The sequence below is a fragment of the Arvicanthis niloticus genome, chromosome 27, assembly GCF_011762505.2.
Source record: "Arvicanthis niloticus isolate mArvNil1 chromosome 27, mArvNil1.pat.X, whole genome shotgun sequence".
Classification (NCBI taxonomy): domain Eukaryota; kingdom Metazoa; phylum Chordata; class Mammalia; order Rodentia; family Muridae; genus Arvicanthis; species Arvicanthis niloticus.
Window position 1 is genome coordinate 23,114,089 of NC_133435.1, and position 19,369 is coordinate 23,133,457.

Below are 19,369 nucleotides of genomic sequence, written 5' to 3' on the forward strand. Positions count from 1 at the left end.
TTTGGTGAGATTCATTGTCAGACATGCTGAACTGACCTGCTTGAACTCGTGATGTTATGGATTTTCAGGCAGAGCCAATCAGAACATAGACATCAGAGACTAATAACAATTGTTGGCATTGCCTTCTTAATGCCTAACCAACTCTCCCATTTGACCTACCTTCCCCGCCTCAAAGATATCTCAATGCCCTAATTCAGCAGGAAGAAGTTATAAAGAGTTGTTGTCCAGATTACCTTGGTTTGCGGGACTAGAGGCTGTTATTCTAGGTTGTCTTTCTAGGGAATTTAGAAATGGTCATAATTTGAACAGGGAGGAAATAGCTAGAATTGATTGTGTGGCCGTAATATTATTTGGTAGAAATCTTTGTTACAAAGTTGAAATTATAATTTCTAACTTCGGTACAGAATTTATTTTGATACTGATTTAAGTTTTTCATTGTTGTGAAGTTCTTCTATTGATACAAAAATTTAAGAATACAAAGCTTATACCCAGGTCTTCTATAACTGCCATAACAAATTGATTTTAGATAATTAAGCATATGAGTTAAGGGTCAGATAGCAAAGTCTTGGCTCTGGGTTTATTGTTAGGGTTTTTTCAAGATATTTTAATTAGAAATAGCTGAGAGTAGTTAAAGGACAACAGTCCAGATTAGTTTACATAGATAGTTTTCAAAAGTGTCAGAAATCCACAGAATATGATATTTAATGTTATTTAACCAGTTGTTGCTAAGACATATCTGCTCCTGACAGCATTCCATTCTTGGATTCAAAATGAAACTGAACATCTATACCTCCAGGTGAGGTTGTACATCATGGCAAAGTAGCCACTGGGCAACCATTGCCTATTCATCTACAGACAAAAATACTATCCAGAAAAAAGAACACACTATACAGATAGTCTCTACCAAGACAGGGTAATCAACCCTTCATAATTCTGTGTTACAAATGTCTGTCAGTTTATCCTGGGCCAAACAGCCACACACTGATGCTCTGACATGTTGAGAAACAAGGGAATGTGTAGGTAGATAGTTGTCTCTACAATTTGTTTCAGTTTTGGAAGCTATGTTAGTACTTCCTATATTTTCAGGTAAATTTTATGTAACTCTCTGAATTCTGGCAGGATAAAAGACTAACCATAGTCCCTTAGCCAACCCAAGCTATTCAGCATTGAGAGAATATATATATATAATATATATATACATATATACATTATAAATATATATAAAACATATTATTTATATATGTGAAACATATATATGTATATATACATACATAACATACATATATATGTTTTCAGATAGTATACAAACTAAATCAGGACATAACATTATAGAATTATAAGAATTTATATTAATTATAATAAATAAATTAATATAATAAATAAATAAATTTATTATTAATTATTATAATAATTATAATAATTATAAGTATAGAATTATAAGCCTTTTTAAGTTAAGATAGATGGTAGAGTGCTTTATTTAATTGACAAAAATGATGGACTGGGTGTTAGGTGTATCTTATACTTTATAAATTACAGAATGATAAGAGTTGTGCTGAATTTATATCTGAGAGAAAAGAGCCTTTTAATTGGACAAAAAGGGGGAAATGTGGATTGTTGTCTGTTTTTTCTGTCCCCTCAATAGGGGTGCCTATACGCAGGTGAGGTCAGGTGAAATCGTATTATTCAGTTAAGGCCTATGATTGGGCAGTGAAAAAGGAAGGTGGATGGAAAGTTTTAGAGAGTGGAGAAAAAGAGACAAAGACAGAGAAATGGAAACAGACGGAGACGGAGAAACAAGATGGTACATGAAGGAGAGGATAATGAGCCAGAACCATGTGGTGCTAGGAGCCATAAGTAATTGAGAATTTTACAGATAGATGATTGAGTAATATAAGGCACATTTGTCCAATCTACGTGTGCAGCTTGTATCTATATCAATTGAGTTTTGAGTTCTTTGTGTGGGCATTTGGGGGGTTGAGGATTTACTGTTATAAATCTGGCTGGTAAATTACAAGCCTCTGAGGTTTTCATTTTATAGGGCTAGAGATTAAAGCCAGCAGCAGCCAGCTTTGGCAGGCTAGCTACAGGGCGTGGATGGATGGTTTGGGAAATGTGAACAGTGGCAGCAGCTAACCTCGGGAACCTGGGCAGACTGCCACTTGGGACTAATTTTTATTATTTTTTGGAGTCTACTAGACCTGAGTTTGGTTTCTTTTGGGTTTTTCAAATTCTAGAGTTGCACCATTAAGTTGTTTATTTGTACTCTGATTTTTTGACGGTAGGCACCCACATCTATGAATTTCCCTTATAATACTGCTTTCAGGGTGTCCTAGAGGCTTGGTTTCATTATGCTTTCATTTTCATTTAGTTCAAGATATTTTTTACATTTATCGTGATTTTTACTTTGATTTGTTCCTCAGTCAGTGATGAGTGTTTAATCTCCATGAGTTTCATTTGTTTTATTTCTATATTCTCGTGGCTATGTGCATCTCTCTCTTGACTCTGAAGTATTGTTTCCACTCTCCTGTAGAAAGTTGATTTGGTGGGCATAAAATATTTAGCCTGTTTGTATCGTAGAAAATTTCTCATTCTCTTTCAAGTGTGGTAGATAGTTTTGCTGGGCACAGTAATCTATGTTGGCATCCAAGGCCTTTCAGGTCTTGGTATGCACTGCTCGAGGCTCTTCTAGCTATTAAAGTTTCCACTGCAAAATCAGCTGTTGTAATTCTGGTGGGTTTTCCCTTATATGTGTCTTGGTCCATTCTATTCTACCTAAAACTATAGGCAAGATTTTCCTAAATATATATTTTAAAAGCTTGAATCAGGATTAGTTTGGCTATCTGGGCCTTTTGTGGTTCAATATGGATATTAGGGTTTTTATTGGAAGAATGAGATGGGAATTTTACTGGGATTGTGTCGAATCTGAAAATTGCTTTAGATTGGAATGGCCAATTTCACAATACTAATTATATCAAAACAACAGCATAAAATGGCTTTCCATTTTTTAGTTTCTTCCTCAAACTTTCTTCAAAGATTTAATGTTTTCATTGGAAAGGTCTTTTACCTTTCCAATGACCTTTCCAATGAAAACATTAAATCTTTGAAGAAAGATTTAATTTGGTTAATTTTGGTTTATTCCTAGATACTTCAGGTTTTTTGAGGCTATTGGGTTGGGGGGGTTGGTTTGGTTTGGTTTGGTTTGGTTTGGTTTGGTTTGGTTTTTTCGAGACAGGGTTTCTCTGTGTAGCCATGGTTTCTCACTCTCTAGACCAGGATGGTCTCTAACTTGAGGCTATTGTGAATGAGAGTGTTTCCATGTTTTTTTTTCTCGGAGTGTTTCGATGTTGGCATAGAGAAAAGCTACGGGCCCTTTCCCGGATCTGAGGCCTGGTGCAGACCCCCACCTGGGCTTTTCCTGTGTAGACTCCAGATCCCTCCCAAGACATCCTGGAGGGTCCACTGAACCCAGAGCTGTAGGTAAGAACACCCCCACACTGCCATATGCCCATAGTTGGGTGCAGGGAGCGCTCAGATTCTAGAAGACACCCAAACCCCACCCCTGTGGAATACCACTCCCCTTCCACCCCTCTCCCTGATCTGAGGCCTAGCATGGACCCCTGCCTGGGCTGTTCCTGTGTGGACACCAGATCCCTCCTGAGACATCCTAGAGGGCCCACTGGACCCAGAGCTGTAGGTAAGAACACCCCCACACTGCCCTAAGCCCATAGCTGGGTGCGGGGAGCACTCAGATTCCAGCAGACACCCAAACCCAGCCCCTGCAGAATATCACTCCCCTTCCACCCCCTTCCCGGATCTGAAGCCTTGTGCAGACCCCTTCCTAGGCTGCTCCTGTGTGGACAACAGATCCTTCCCAAGACATCCTAGAGGGCCCACTGAACCCAGAGTAGCAGAATACCACTCCCTTCAAGCCACTTCCCTGGATCTGAGGCCTGGAGCAGACCCCTGCCTGGTCTGCTACAGTGTGGACACCAGATCCCGAGACATCCTAGAGGGCCCACTGAATCCAGAGTAGCAGAATACCACTCCCTTCACACCTCCCCAGATCTGAGGCCTGGAGCGGACCCCTGCCTGGTCTGCTACAGTGTGGACACCAGATCCTGAGACATCATAGAGGGTCCACTGAACCACAGCGGCAGAGGAATAACTTAACTCAGAGCAAAAGACAACATATCCCGAGACATCCTAGAAGACCCATGGCACTCAGAGCAGTGGACATCTTATCCTGAGACATGCTAGAGGAGACACTGCACTCAGAGCAGTGGACACCTTATCCTGAGACATCCTAGAGGAGACACTGCACCCAGAACAGCTGGAGCTCAGGATTAAAAGATCACAGAGACATCTGGACCCCAAGGAGATCAGACACAAACAAGATAACTGGAAAGGCAGGCCTCAGTCAGAGACAGTGAGTACAAGTAGCACTAGAGTTAACCAGATGGCGAAAGGCAAGTGCAAGAACATAAGCAACAGAATCCAAAGTTACATGGCATCATCAGAACCCAGTTCCCCCATCATAGCAAGCCCAGGACACCCCATCACACTGGAAAAGCAGGATTCAGAATTAAAATCACTTCTCATGATGATGATAGAAGACTTTAAGAAGGACATAAATAACACACTCAAAGAATTTAAGGAGAACACAGGTAGACAGGTAGAAGACCTTAAAGAGGAAGCACAAAAATCCTTTAAAGAATTGCAAGAAAACACAACCAAACAGGTGAAGGAATTAAACAAAACCATCCAAGATCTAAAAATGGAAGTAGAAACAATAAAGAAATCACAAAGGGACAATACCCTAGAGATAGAAAACCTAGGAAAAAGATCAGGAATCATAGACACAAGTATCACCAACAGAATACAGAGATAGAAGAGAGAATCTCATGTGCAGAAGATACCATGGAAAACATTGAAACAACTGTCAAAGAAAATGCAAAATACAAAAAGCAACTAACCCAAAACATCCAGGAAATCCAAGACACAATGAGAAGGCCAAACCTAAGGATAATAGGTATAGATGAGGGGGAAGAATCCCAACTTAAAGGACCAGTAAATATCTTCAACAAAATTATAGAGGAAAACTTTCATAACCTACAGAAGGAGATGTCCATAAATATACAAGAAGCCTACAGAACTCCAAATAGTTTCGACCAGAAAAGAAATACCTCCTGCCACATAATAATCAAAACATCAAATGTACAAAACAAAGAAAAAATACAAAAAGCAGTAAGGGAAAAAGGTAAAGTAACATATAAAGGCAGACCTATAAGAATTATACCACACTTCTCACCAGAGACTATAAAAGCCAGAAGATCCAGGACTGATATCATACAGACCCTAAGAGGACACAAATGCCAACCCAGACTACTATACCCAGCAAAACTCTAAATCAATATTGATGAAGAAACCAAATTATTCCATGACAAAACCAAATTTACACAATATCTTACCACAAATCCAGCACTTCAAAGGATAATTGGTGGAAAACTCCAACACAAGGAAGAAAACTACAACCTAGAAAAAGCAAGAAAGTAATCTTCCAACAACCCTAAAAGAAGATAGCTACACAAACATAACTCCACTGCCAATAGCAAAAATAACATGAAGCAATATTCATTTTTCCTTAATATCGCTTAATATCAATAGACTCAATTCTCCAATAAAAAGACATAACTATCAGACTGGATACATAAACAGGACCCAACATTTTGCTGCATACAGGAAACGCACCTTTGTGAAAAAGACAGACAATACCTCAGAGTAAAAGGATGGAAAACAATCTTCCAAGCAAATGGTCCCAAGAAACAAGCTGGAGTAGCGATTCTAATATCAAATAAAATCAATTTTCAACCAAAAGTAATCAAAAAAGATAAAGAAGGACACTTCATATTCATGAAAGGAAAAATGTACTAAGAGGAACTCTCAATTCTGAACATCTATGCCCCAAATGCAAGGGCACCCACATACATAAAAGAAACTTTACTAAGGCTCAAAGCATACATTGCACCTCACACAATAATAGTGGGAGATTTCAACACCCCACTCTCAGCAATAGACAGATCATGGAAACAAAAAATAAACCAAGACACAATGAAACTAACAGAAGTTATGAACCAATTGAACCTAACTGATATCTATAGAACATTTCATCCTAAAACAAAAGAATATACCTTTTTCTCAGCACCTCATGTTACCTTCTCCAAAATAGACCATATAATTGGTCACAAAACAGGCCTCAACAGATACAAAAAGATTGAAATAATCCCTTGTACCTTATCAGACCACCATGGACAAAGACTCATCTTTGATATAGACAAAAACAACGGAAAGCCCACATACACTTGGAAACTGAACAATGCTCTACTCAATGATGACTTGGTCAAGGAAGAAATAAAGAAAGAAATTAAATTTTTTAGAATTTAATGAAAATGAGGACACATTATATCAAAACTTATGGGACTCCATGAAAGCAGTACTAAGAGGAAAACTCATAGCTATAAGTGCCCACAAAAAGAAACTAGAAAGAGCATACACTAAAAACTTGACAGCACACCTGAAAGTGTTAGAATGAAAAGAAGCTAATATACCCAAGAGGAGTAGACGGCAGGAAATAATCAAACTCAGGGCTGAAATCAACCAAGTTGAAACAGAAAGAATTATACAAAATATCAACAAAACTAGGAGCTGGTTCTTTGAGAAAATCAACAAGATAGACAAACACTTTGCCAGACTAACCAAAGGGCACAGAGACAGTACTCAAATTAATAAAATCAGAACTGAAAAGGGAGAATAACAACAGAAACTGAGGAAATTTTTAAAATCATCAGATCCTACTACAAAGGCCTATACTCAACAAAATTGGAAAATCTGGATGAAATGGACAATTTTCTAGACAGATACCAAGTATCAAAGTTAAAACAGTAGCAGATAAACCATCTAAACAGTCCCATAACCCCTAAAGAAATAGAAGCAGTCATTAAAAGTCTCCCCACCAAAAAAAGTCCGGGACCAGATGGTTTTAGTGCAGAATTCTATCAGACCTTCCAGGAAGACCTAATACCAATTCTCTTCAAACTTTTCCACAGAATAGAAACAGAAGGAACAATACCCAATTCGTTCTATGAAGCTACAATTACGCTCATACCTAAGCTTCACAAAGACCCAACAAAGAAAGAGAACTACAGACCAATCTCTCTTATGAATATAGATGCAAAAATACTCAATAAAATCTCACAAACTGAATCCAAGAACACATCAAAGCAATCATCCATCATGATCAAGTAGGCTTTATCCCAGGAATGTAGGGATGGTTCAATATTCAGAAATCCATCAATGTAGTCCACTACATAAATAAACTAAAAAAAAACCCCATATGATCATCTCACTAGATGCGGAGAAAGCATTTGACAAAATTCAACATCCCTTCTTGTTAAAAGTCTTGGAAAGATCAGGAATTCAAGGCCTGTAGCCAAACATAGTAAAAGCAATATACAGCAAACCAGTAGCCAACATCAAACTAAATGGAGAGAAACTTGAAGCAATCCCACTAAGATCAGGGACTAGACAAGGCTGCCCACTCTCACCCTACCTATTCAATATAGTACTGGAAGTCCTAGCCAGGGCAATCAGACAACAAAAGGAAGTCAAAGGAATACAAATAGAAAAGAAAGAAGTCAAAATATCACTATTTGCAGATGATATGATAGTATACATAAATGACCCTAAAATTTCCACCAGAGAACTCATAAACCTGATAAACAACTTCAGCAAAGTTGCTGGATATAAAATCAACTCAAATAAATCAGTAGCCTTTCTCTATTCAAAGGATAAACAGGCTGAGAAAGAAATTAGGGAAATGACACCCTTCACAGTAGTTACAAACAATATAAAATATCTTGGAGTAAATCTAACCAAGCAAGTAAAAGATCTGTATGACAAGAACTTCAAGTCTCTGAAGAAAGAAATAGAAGATCTCAGAAAATGGAGAGATCTCCCATGCTCCTGGATTGGCAGGATTAATGTAGTAAAAATGGCCATCTTGCCAAAAGCAATTTATAGATTCAATGCAATGCCCATCAAAATTCCAAATCAATTCTTCATAGAGATAGAAAGAGCAATTTGCAAATTCATTTGGAATAACACAAAACCTAGGATAGTGAGAACTATTCTCAACAATAAAAGAACTTCTGGGGGAATCACCATCCCTGACCTCTAACTGTACTATAAAGCAATAGTGATTTAAAAAAAACTGTATGGTATTGGTACAGAGACAGGCAGGAAGATCAATGGAATATAATTGAAGATCCAGAAATGAGCCCACACACCTATGTTCACTTGATCTTTGACAAAGGAGCTAAAACTATCCAGTGGAAAAAGGACAGCATTTTCAGCAAATGGTGCTGGTTCAACTGGAGGTCAGAATGTAGAAAGATGCAAATCAATCCATACTTATCTCCTTGTACAAAGCTGAAGTCCAAGTGGATAAAGGACCTTCACATAAAAGCAAATACACTGAAACTAATAGAAGAGAAGGTGGGAAGACCCTTGAATACCTAGGCACAGGGGAAACATTTCTAAACAGAACACCAATGGCTTATGCTCTAAGATCAAGTATTCACAAATGGGACCTCATAAAATTGCCATCTGGAGACTATTCCACCTCGGTATCCATCCCATGTACACTCACCTAAGCTAGACACTGATGTGGATGGCTGGAAGTGCATGCTGACAAGAACCTGATATAGCTGTCTCCTTAGAGGTCTAACAAAGACTGACACATTCAGAGGATGACACTCACAGCTAACCACTGATCTGATCAAGGGTTTCCCAATGGAGAGGTTAGAGAGAAGACTGAAAGAGCAAAAAGGGTTTTTGACCCCATGAGGAGAGCAACAATACCAACCAACCAGAGCACCCCAGGGTCTAAACCACCAGCCTGAGAGCACATAGGGAGGGACCCATGACTCCAGCTATATATGTAGGGGAGGATGACCTTGTTGGGCATAGGTGTGAGAGGAGATTCTTGGTCCCATGAAGGATGAACACCGAGTGGGGAGAAATGTGAGGGTGGGGAGGTGGGAGGGGGGTAGTTGAGGGCACACCCTCATTGAAGCATGAGGAGGGGGGGATGGGATAGGAGGTTTCTAGGTGGAGGGGGACGTGGGGTAAGGGAATAAAATCTGAAAGGTAAATATAATGCCCATTTTTTTTTAAAAAGATCCAATAAAAGAGGGGAAAAAAGAAAAGCTGTTAGAACCAACATCTTTAATAAAATGTCAGCCTCCTTAAAAAAATTATCTTGATACTAAAATTTGTCTTGAGAATTATATGTTGCAGAATACACAGCCTTGGTGTATCTACTCATCAAGCAAGCTGAACAGACCTGCCCAAACCTCTGAGGTCCAGGAATTCCATCTGGATGCAGTGAAGACACAGCGTCAGAGGCTTATCAATTTACTCTTACCCCCACTCCTCTTCTAATATCTCAATGCCTATAATCAGCTTGAAGAAGCTAATGAAGAGTCAGCACCCCTATTCCTGGGCTTGGGGACTAAGGTGGTAAATATTTGGCTATCTTTCTAGGGAAAAGTAGTGGTTTTGTGGGAATAGGGAGGATTAGCTAGGATTTATTGCATAGCCATAACCTATTGGTAGAAATCTGTACAATTATTATCAAGATGAAGTTATAACTTCTTAAATGGCACAAATTTACTTTGATTTCAAAGTTAAGGTTTTCATTGGTACGAGCTCCTTATTGATATAAAAGTGAGATGAATATTGAGACTCTCATAGACATTGTACCTGTATAACACATTTAGGAATACAAGGCTTAGACTCAATCCTTCTTTAACTTTTTTAACAGATTTGAGATGGTTAGCCTGTGAGTTAAGGGACTATAGCAAATTCATGGCTTTGAGTTTATTGTTAGAGTGTTTTCTATGTTTTATTTAGAAATAGCTGAGTGGAGTTAACAGACAACAGTCCAGATTACCTTACATGGATAGTTGGTTTTCAAAACGTCAGAAGTCCACAGAATTGACGCTACAAACATTTCTGTAGTAATGTTCATTTTGATTAGAGACCTGTCTGCTCCTTACAGCTTCCTGTATTGAATTTTAAGAAGAAATTGAGCATCTTTGGAGTTACTCCAGTTGTGGTGAGACAGCCACAAGACAATAATTGCCTCTTTTAATCTACAGACAAATTACTGTCCAGAAAAGGACACTCTTGCAGAATAGTCGACTGATTATATCTGCCTAGACAGAGTAATCAACCCTTAATAATTCTGCAGCACTAAGGTCTGTCAGATGATCCTGGGCCAGAAGGCAGAAGAACAGATGCTCCAACATTTTGTAGTATAGGGAGTGTCCAGGTGTTCAGAGGTCTCTATAAATTGGCTAAGTTTTAAAAGCTATACTTTGTGCTTCCCACAATTTTATTTAACTCAGTCATTCTGGATTTCTGATGGGGTTGAAAATTTATAGTCTCATAGCCAATCTTGGTTATTTACTTTGAGAGAAAAGATTTGAGTGGATGGTTTTCAGTTGACATTCATTCTAAGCCAAGGAAAAAGCCAGGTTCAGAACTAAGTATTTTAGTTAGGAGAGATGACAGAGGTTCTGGTTAGTCAACAAAATGATGGACTGGGTATTAGGAATATCTTGTACCTCACTGGTACAAATTGGCATAATTATGCTCTAATTGTAATTTGAGAGAAAAGTTTTATTTTAACAGGAAGGGTGATATGTAGGAAGAGCTAAGGTGGGAGGAGTACTGAGAGGAAGACAAGGAGTAAGGAGAGGAGGAGAAGGAGAGGGAAAGATAGGTAATGAGAGAGAGAAAGAGAGAGAAAGAGAAGGGGGACATGGAGGCAGATGTTCACGTGTCTCCACCAGTCAAAGATAGTTGATATATCTAGGTTGGGTATTGGGTTACACTTCTGATTGAGCATTACCAAACTTATAAAAACTTTGATTAGCATTTTTTAAAAGTGTATAAGTGCAAAAGGCAAAAGGGTGCGTGGTATAGGGGTTTTCCCGGAGGGGCGGGGAGGGAATGGGGAAAGGGGATGGCATCTCAAATGTAAATAAAATATCAAATAAATAAATAAATAAAAAGAAAAGCTACTGATTTTTTAAGTTGATATTTGTATCCTACCATTTTGCTGAAATTGTTGATCACTTCTATAAGTTTTCTGGTGGAATTTTGGGGATCTTTTGCATATAATATCATGTCTTCATATAGGAACAATTTAAGTTTTTCTTTTTCTATTTGTATCCTTTTAATTTCTTTTTCTTGTTTTATTATACTTACTAGTTCTTTAAGAACTATATTAAAAATGCGTGGAGTAATGGACACCCCTGTGTCATTCCTGACTTTGATGGAATTGCTTTAAATAGCTAGTGGGTTACAGCACTAGCTATTACAACCTAGAATGAGGATCTGTACTTAATTCCCTGGCAAAAATTAATGATGCTTTAATGTGATATACGTTTAGTCAGCCTAGTATTTCTGTATATTATCACAAGAGGTAGTCACCTGAAGTGGAGACATTTAAAAATCACAAACTTGATCCTATGCAGGTTCCACTCCTACCTGAAGAACTATTGGCATTTGTGGCTTCTTTTGGAGGAAGAGTCAGTTTTCCTCATGGATGTTGGCTCTGAGAAGCTACCCATCTCTAGTAGAGGGTACCACACCCTTGCATGTACAGCAGCACTACATGGACTCATTGGATATTGAAAGAGGAAAAGGACATACATGAAACTGGAAAGTGAAAATTATGGACGTTACATGTGAGAAATTGAAGTGGAAGAAATAGATGTTTGATTAAAAACAGTATATTCATGTACAACTATTTAAAATATTATACAAAACCATAGAAATAGTAGATTGAATAGTCTGAAAACACAGAAAGTTGAATTTTTTGACTAATAATACAGGAAAGAAAACACCAAAATGCTTTAACATTATTCATGCTTAGTGACACATATTACTAAGTAATAATAATCAACTATGTGATACAATATATTCTTGTAAACAATTAAAACCCATTTCAAAATATGCCCAATTGGCTACAGTGTGATGGCTATTATTATATATACTAATTTGGGGGACCTTTTTTGTATATACAAGGACATATAATATTTTAAGTGCAAAAATTAGTTCATTTTCTCCTCAAATAATGCTGTTTAAGATAGAAATTTTCATATAATTAATTTCTTCATAATTCTGAACTCTAAACTAGAAAGAAAAAATAAAGACAACTTACAGTTAGTTTTGAAAATTTTTGAGTTAGAACTTCCTTACCCTGACATTACTTTTGGAATACAGTTACCAAGAGTTCTTACCTTGATTTCTCTCTCTTAAACTTTGTATCAGGTTATACTTATACTCCAAAAGTATTGTCCTCCTGCCATATAAAAAAAATGTGGTACATGTAATCATTACTTAAATATTGGTATGAAAACCATGCCATACACACTAAATTATTAAGAGTGTTTCAGGAGGTATCAGGGTGTGTTGGTATAGTATTCAGAACTGTGAACTTGAGAATATTTTTATTAAGCTTTTACATAGATAAGGAAATTACAAAGAAATAGTGAAGAATAAAGGCAGCACATGTTATATTAGTTACTTTTCTGTTGTAATAAAATACTACAGCCAAGGCAACAGATAGAAGGAAAGGTTGATTATGGCTTATAGATACAAAGGAATGAGAGTGCATTGGGGTGGGAACAGATGCAGAAACTCACAGCCAAGTTATCCTGACACATTGGGAAGTAGTATAACCACTGAGACAGTTGATGCTTCATGACCTACAGCTATTGCTAGATACCATTTCTCTTATAATAAAACAGACTTCTAAAAGTAATACTTTAGCTCAAGTTACTATGAAGACTTAGCTATATAAAAATATGACGAGGTGAGAACCCAGGGAACTCAGGGACCCCACCCAGCCAGAGACCCATGCTCCTTCTGGTTTGCACCTGCAACTGTAGTGGAGCCTATACTCTGGATCCCCACCCACTTAGACCACACCCATATGCAGTTTAACCCCCAGATGTTCTGACACATCCAGGATAACAGGCTCACAGGCTCACAGAATCACAGGCTCACAGGATCACAGACTTGCAGGACGGAAAGGCTCAAGCAGAGACAGCAAGACAAGTTAACACCAGAGCTAACCAGATGGCAAAAGGCAAGTGCAAGAACATAAACATCAGAAACCAATACTACTTGGAAACATCAGTTCTCCCACCACAGAAAGATCTAGATACCCCAACACACCTGAAAAGCAACATTCAGCTCTAAACTCCCATCTCATGAAGATGATAGAGGACTTTAAGTAGGACATAAATAACTGCCTTAAAAAATACAGGAAAAAGCAGGTAAACAAGTACAAGATCTTAAAGAGAAAACACATAAATCTATCAAAGAAATACAGGAAAACATAATCAAACCAGTGAAGAAATTGAACAAAACTGTCCAGGATTCTAAAATGAAAATAGAAATAATAGAGAAAACACGAAGGGAGACAACCCTGGAAATGGAAAACCTAGGAAAGAAAGCAGGAGTCACAAATGCAAGCATCACCAACAGAATATAAGAGATAGAATAGAGCATATCAGATGTAGAAGATACAATAAACGACATTGACACAATAGTCAAAGAAAATACAAAAAGCAAAAAACTCCTAACTCAAAACATTCAAGAAATCCAGGACATGATGAGAAGACCAAACCTAAAAATAATAAGTGTAGAGAGAGTAAAGATTCCCAACTGAAAGGTCCTGCAAACATCTTCAAAAAATTATAAAAGAAAACTTCCCTAATCTAAAGAAAGAGATGCCCATAAACATACAAGAAATCTACAGAACACCAAACAGATGGGACTAGAAAAGAAATTCCTCTCATCACATAATGATTAAAATACCAAATACACAGAACAAAGAAAGAATATTAAAAGTGGTAAGGGAAAAAGGTCAAGTAACATATAAAGGCAGATCTATCAGAATTTCACCAGACTTCTCAACAGAGACTCCATAAACCAGAAAATCTTGGGCAGATGGCATACAGACCCTAGGAGAACAAAAATGCCAGCCCAAGCAACTATAACTAGCAAAATTCTCAATTACAATAGGTGGACAAACCAAGGCATTCCATGGCAAAACCAATTTAAGCAATATTTTCACTAATTCAGCCCTACATAGGATAATAGAAGGAAAACTCCAACCCAAGGAGGGAAACTACACTAAGAAAAAGCAAGAAATTAATCTTCTCACAACAAACACAAAAGAAGAGAAACACACAAACATAATTCTACCTCAACAACAAAAATAACTGGAAGCAACAATCATTGGACTTTATATCTCTCAATATCAATGAATTCAACTGTCCAATAAAAAAGACATAGGATAACAGACTGGATAGGTAAACAGAACCCAGCATTTTTGCTGCATACAGGAAACACACCTCAGTGACAAAGACAGACACTACTTCAGAGTAAAAGGCTGGAAACAATTTTTCAAGAAAATGGTCCTAAGAAACAAGCTGGAGTAGCCATTCTAAAAACCGATAAAATAGACACTCAACCAAAAGTTATCAAAAAAGATGAGAAAGAAACCTATATACTCATCAAAAAAATCAACCACAATGAACTCTCAATTCTAAACATCTCTGCCTCAAAGGCAAGGGCACCCACATTTGTAAAAGAAACATTACTGAAGCTCAAAGTACACATTGAATCTCACACAATAATAGTAGGAGATTTCAACACACAACTCTCATCAATGGACAGATCGTGGAAACAGAAACTAAACAAAGGCACAGTGAAACTAACAGAAATTATGAACCAAATGGATTTAACAGATATATACAGAACATTTCTTCCAAAAAACAAAAGAATATACCTTTTTCTCAGCACCTCATGGTACTCAAAAATATACCAAACAAAACAAACTGCAACAGATACAAGAACATTGAATTAATCCAATGTATTCTACTGGACCACTACAGACTAAGGATGATCTTCAATAACAACAAAACAACAGAAAGCCCACATGCACATGGAACCTGAACAACTCTCTACTCAGTGATAACTTGGTCAGGGAAAAGAATAAAGAAAGAAATAAAAAACTTTTTAGAATTAATGAAAATGAAGACACGACATATCCAAACTTGTGGGACACAAGAAAAGCAGTGCTAAGAGAAAAACTCATAGCCCTGAGTGCCTATAAAAACAACTTGGAGAGATCATACACTAGTCACTTAATAGCATACCTGAAAGCTCTAGAACAAAAAGAATCAAATACACCAAATAAGACTAGACTGCAGGAAATAATCAAATTTAGGGCTGAAATCAACCTCAACCAAGTAGAAACAAAAAGAACTATACAAAGAATCAACAAAACTAAAAGCTCTTTCTTTGAAAAAAATCAACAAGATAGATAAACCCTTAGCAAAACTAACTAGAGGGAACAGAGACAGAATCCAAATTAACAAAATCAGGAATGAAAACAGAGCCATAACAACAGACACTGAGGACATTCAAAAAATCATCAGATCCTACTAAAAAAGTCTATGCACAACAAGACTAAAATATCTAGATGAAATGGGTGGTTTTCTGGACAGATAACTGATACCAAAGTTAAATTAGGATCAGATAAACCATCTAAACAGCCTGATAATCCCTAAGGAAATAGAAGCAATCATTATAAATCTCCCAACCAAAAGAAGCCCAGAACCAGAAAGTTTTAGTACAGAATTCTATCAGACCTTCAAAGAAAACCTGATACCAATACTACTCAAACTATTCCACAAAATAGAAACAGAAGGAACACTACCCAATACTTTCTATGAAGCCATAGTTAGTTACACTGATACCTAAACCACACAAAGACTCAACAAAGGAAGAGAACTCCAGACCAATTTACTTTATGAATATCGATGGAAAAATACTCAATAAAATTCTCCCAAACCAAATCCAAAAGTACATCAAAACAATCATTCATCATGATCAAGTAGGCTTCAGCCCAGGAATGCAGAAATGGCTAAATATACAGAAATCCATCAGTGTAATATACTAGATAAACAAACTCAAAGAAAAAAACCACCTGATCATTTCATTAGATGCTGAAAAGGCCTTTGAAAAAAATACAATAACCTTTCATGTTAAAAGTATCGGAGAGATCAGAAATTCAAGGTCCCTATGTAAACATAATAAAAGCAATATACAGTAAACCAGTAGCTAACATCAAACTAAATAGAGAGACACTCAAAGCAATCCCATTAAAATCAGGGACAAGACAAGGCTGCCCACTCTCCACCTATCTATTCAATATAGTACTCAAAGTTGTAGCCAGAGCAATCAGACAACAAAAGGAGGTCAAAGGGACACAGATTGGAAAGGAAGAAGCCAAAATGTCACTATCTGCAGATGATATGATAGTATGCTTAAGTGGCCCCAACAATTTCACCAGAGAACTCCTAAACCTGATAAACAACTTCAGCAAAGCCGCTGGATATAAAATCAACTCAAACAAATCAGTAGCCTTCCTCTACTCAAAGGATAAACAAGCTGAGAAAGAAATTAGAGAAATGACACCCTTCACAATAGTCATAAACAATATAATATATCTTGGTGTGACTATAACCAAACAAGTGAAAGATCTGTACAAGTCTCTGAAGAAAGAAATCAAAAAAGACCTCAAAAGATAAAAAGATCTCCCATGCTCATGGGGCCATCTTGCCAAAACCAATCTACAGAGTCAATGCAATCCTCATCAAAAGCCCAACTCAATTCTTCACAGAGATAGAGAAATTTCCAAATTCAATTGAAATAATGAAAAACTCGGGATAGCAAAAAACTATTCTCAACAATAAAGGAACTTCTGGGGGAAACACCGATTCCTGACCTCAAGCTGTACTACAGAGCAATAGTGATTAGAAACCACATGGTATTGGTACAGAGACAGGTAGGAAGATCAATGGACTAGAACTAAAGACCCAGAAATGGATCCACACATCTATGGTCACTTGATCTTTGAAAAAGAAGCTAAAACCATCCAATGGGAAAAAAAGACAGCATTTTCAACAAATGGTGTTGTTCTGACGGTCAGTATATAGAATAATGCAAATTGATCCATTATCTCCGTGTACAAAGCTCAAGGCCAAGTGGATCAAGGACCTCCACATAAAACCAGATACGCTGAATCTAATAGAAGAAAAAGTGGGAAAGGGCCTCGAGCACATGGGCACAGGGGAAAATTTCCTGAACAGAACACCAATGACTTATGCTCTAAGATCAACAATTAACAAATGAGACCTCATAAAATTGCAAAGCTTCTGTAAGCCAAAGGACACTATCAATAGAATAAAAAGGCAAACAGACTGAGAAAAGATTTTTATCAATCCTACACCTGATAAAGGGATAATATCCAATATATATAAAGAACTCAAGAAATTAGGCTCCAGAGAACCAAATAACCCTATTAGAACATGGAATACAGAGCTAAACAAAGAATTATCAACTGAGGAATCTTGAATGGCCAAGAGACACCTAAAGAAATGCTCAATATCCTTAGTCACCAGGGAAATGCAAATCAAAACAACCCTGAGATTCCACCTCACACCAAGCAGAATGGCTAAGATCAAAAATGCAGGTGACAGCAGATGCTGGCGAGGATGTGGAGAAAGAGGAACTTCCACTCCTCCATTGCTGGTGGAACTGCAAGCTGGTAAAACCACTCTGGAAATCAATCTGGTGGTTTTTTAGAAAATTGGAAATAGTTCTACCTGAAGACTTATTTATACCACTCCTGGGTATATACCCAAAAGATGCTCCTACATATCACAAGGACACATACTCCACTATGTTCGTAGCAGCCTTATTTATAATAACCAGAAGCTGCAAAGAATCCAGATGTCCATCAACAGAAAAATGGATACAGAAAACATGGTATATTTACACAATGGAGTACTACTCAGCTATTAAAAACAATGACTACATGAAATTTGCAGGTAAATAGATGGAACTAGAAAATATCATCCTGAGTGAGGTAAAAAGAACACACATGGTATGTGCTCGCTGGTAAGTTGATATTAGCCCAAAAGCTCACAATGCCCATGTACAACCCACCATATGGAGCTTGGTAGGAAGGAAAACCAGGGTGTGGATACTTCAGTCCTGCATAGAGGTGGGGAACAGGATGATTGCAGGAGGTGGAGGGAAGGGGAACCTGGAAGGGAGAAAGGAGGGGGAGGGAAAACAAGGTGTAGGATCAGGTACTGGAGGGGACAAGAAAGAGGTACACAGGTTCAGAAAATCAAATTAAAATATGTAGCAGTGGCAAATGAGGAAGTGGGGGTAGCCACTGGCAAGTCTCAGACTTCAGGGAAGCAAGAGGCTCCCAGGACCCAATGTGGATCACTTTAGTGCAGCAAAAGGGAGATAAAACTTGTTGAGATCACCTCTAGTAGATAGGCACAGCCCTCAGTCAAGGGATGGGGTCACCCACTCATCTCAAAGTTTTTAACCAAGATATGTTCCTGTCCAAAAGAAAGACAGGAACAAAATGGAGCAGAGACTGGAGGAAGAGCCATCCAAGGACTGCCCCACCTGGGGATCCATTTCTACTTCTAAATAATTCATCATTTTGCTTGGTTTCTAGATGATGAAATGGACTAACTCACTTACATTTCAAAACTACAGAAAGTGATAATGAAATCTCATCTGTGTGATGATTTGAAACAATTAACGTTAATTAGAATTACTTACGTTAATTAGAATTACTTACACATTACGTTCACCTTTAATAGCGTAACGTAAAGCAGTCCAACCAAATAAATCTTTAAAATTTATGTCAACACCTTTTTGAAGAATAAGGTTGACCATAACTGGCGAGTCACATCTTACAGCATACATGAGAGAATTTCTAAAATAAAAATAACTTCAGTCACAAACCTTAATAGTTATTTAAATTTAAAAAGTATTGGATACACTTTGCCAATTAGCTTGCTCAACTGTATAAAATTATTAATAGGCATAATTATTGTGTGAGATCCAGTATTCAACACTATAAGTTATCTTCAAAGCTATCTAAAGTTATCTTCAAAGTTATCTAAAAAGAGAAAACACTCTAGTAGGCTTCTTTCCCATTACTCTATTACATAGGAGGATTCCCAAGTCAGTATTCTTTGATGGACAACTATGGTACTAAGAAAGATTTATCTGAAGTACATTAAGATTTAGGAGATTTCTCCATTCATTCCATGGCTTAATGTGATGTCTTGCAATTTATACTCATGTCAAGTAAGTGATATTATTTGTGTGATTAATATAATATATCAAT

At 37.3% G+C, this 19,369-nt stretch overlaps 1 protein-coding gene across 1 annotated transcript in view; it reads right to left on the reverse strand.

Moving 5' to 3' along the window:
* The window catches only part of LOC143439592 (uncharacterized), a 62,744-nt gene that overhangs the window by 27,768 nt on the left and 15,607 nt on the right, over positions 1-19,369 (reverse strand). Inside the window, exons 5-6 of the mRNA XM_076925930.1 lie at positions 18,815-18,952; positions 12,369-12,430 (exon numbers count right to left, since the gene is read on the reverse strand). Of these exons, the coding sequence (XP_076782045.1) occupies positions 12,369-12,430; positions 18,815-18,952 (200 nt within the window). The remainder of the gene's footprint in view (positions 1-12,368; positions 12,431-18,814; positions 18,953-19,369) is intronic.